Source organism: Nicotiana tomentosiformis, chromosome 7, assembly GCF_000390325.3.
Source record: "Nicotiana tomentosiformis chromosome 7, ASM39032v3, whole genome shotgun sequence".
In the NCBI taxonomy this organism is placed as follows: Eukaryota; Viridiplantae; Streptophyta; class Magnoliopsida; order Solanales; family Solanaceae; genus Nicotiana; species Nicotiana tomentosiformis.
The window spans coordinates 63,425,397-63,427,355 of record NC_090818.1 but is presented as its reverse complement, the minus strand read 5'-3'; the positions used below and the strand labels follow the sequence as shown (position 1 = coordinate 63,427,355).

The window sequence follows — 1,959 nt, the reverse complement described above, 5'->3', positions numbered from 1 at the left end:
TAAGTTCTACAGAGTTTAATTTGACTATCTTAACACCATCTCTTACCACAGAGGAAAAATAATTCAGTTGCATACCTTGTTGTTTCGATCTATTTCCTTTGACTATATCTGCCATGGTTGGGAAATCCCCAATAGAACCAACAGAGAATTCCAGCTTTCTAGCAGCTGCATGTGTATCCCCTCCCTTCTTAGCAACTGATATAGCTTCCTCTTCCTCTATCGGCTTAGTTTTCTAGATCTCCGGCAGCAGTGGTGCCCTAAAAGCATTGGCACTCGTACTAGGAATCCATTGAGCTAACTGAAGCTGGTTAAGTTCCTGAGGAACTCCCGATGCTGGCGTAATTGTTCAATTGGTGATAACCGGAGTGACAACAAGCGTTGGTGGTAGGACTGTCTGTCGTTTCTTACACAACATGGCGGTCGGTGCATATTAGCAAGCCCTCGCGTATCGTGCGCCGAGAGCACAGACTAATTGTTAATTTCAAAAGGCAAATTAGTTCTCATATATGTTTTACTAATGCAATACAAGCTCCATGAACACGATAATTCTTGTCAAAATTGCATAGATAATTTGGCCGACACTACAATAACATACTACTACAATAAATAGGACGAATTGGAAAAAATGAAAACTGGTCAAGGTAAAATGTCAAAATCAAACTATACATAAATACCCAAAAAGAAAAAGGTAGAATAATTTTTTCTACTGCAGGCTACAGCTCGGCAATGTGATAGCCGGCGGGCGATGCACAACGACACGTTTTATAAGCTTGCTTCACGAATCGGAGAAGCCAGAGGAGTTAAGTACAAAGGCGAGTCGCATGGAGTCGAAAACGGCGTCGTTTGAATTTGATTCTCCATAGGATTATTTGGACAATCGACCGTCACAGCCAACCCCGGCGACTCTTCGACGGCCAATTCCGGTAACGGAGACGTCATTTCAGGCGACTCTTCGTCGATCTTCATACACTGCTGCAAGCTCATACTCTTATTAGTCTTCTCAGCAGAAGAACACGGCGACTTCTCAGACTCCAAATCTTCTTTTTCCTCTTCCTTAATTGTAAAGAGAAATCTCGAAGGCCCATACATGCCCTGAAGCTTCAATAAATCTATAAGCTCCATTTCTGCCGGTTCTGGAGATGACACGGCGGAGTTCGGACTCGGACACGAGTTGGGTCCGACCCGAGAGAGATTACTCGGTTGTGTTCTAAGGCAGAAGAAAAGGAGAAGCTCCTTCGAAGTCGAAGAAAGGGAAGAAGTAAACGACGAATTAGGAGAAGAAGAGGAGATCTCGGAAGGTTCTAGAACATTTCTGTGGACATGAATAGGAATGTTACGGCGGAAATTGCGGCGGCGCCAGAGTATAAAGAAGAGCTGAGCAAACAAAGCTAATAATGAGATCACAAATATTATCGTTAGAGTTGTTCCCAGTGGGCTTAGAACACCAAAAGTCATGGCAATAAACGGTTGTTTTGCCGGTGGGTTGTCGCCGGCGACGGAGGATATGTAGGGTTTCTGGAGTATAGGACTTCAATTAAAAGTTGCAAGTTTCTAACGGATAGATTTCTTGGAAATTGAGAGAGAGATGAATGAAAAAGTTAAAAGGTTGGGAAGAGAGTACGAGAGCTAGGTGACGTGGACCGGCTTTTTTATACTTTGAAATAAACACATGGAACTTTCCTTTTGATACTTATCGAACACAAACTCTGATATTTTCCTTTTATTTTTGGCGGAATACATAAAATGCCGCCTAGACTTGTACCCAAAATCTCATTTACACACTTGTTAACTAGGAAAATTTTTTACACACTTAACTTTTTAAAAGTATATTTATTACACACGATTTTTGTATTTTACCACTCTTTACAAGTAAGTGTAATATCATGCGCCAATGAGATCTTGACATGTGGATTAACTAAAAAAATAAAAAAAAACACATAAAAAAAAATCAATTTGCTT

At 41.0% G+C, this 1,959-nt stretch overlaps 1 protein-coding gene across 1 annotated transcript; it reads right to left on the bottom strand.

Annotated features, from left to right (window-relative positions):
* Positions 1-530: 530 nt before the first annotated feature.
* LOC104107292 (uncharacterized) lies at positions 531-1,642 on the bottom strand. The gene has a single exon (XM_009616056.4). The coding sequence runs from the start codon at positions 1,453-1,455 to the stop codon at positions 763-765; it is 693 nt and encodes a 230-aa protein (XP_009614351.1). The 5' UTR covers positions 1,456-1,642; the 3' UTR covers positions 531-762.
* Positions 1,643-1,959: the final 317 nt, after the last annotated feature.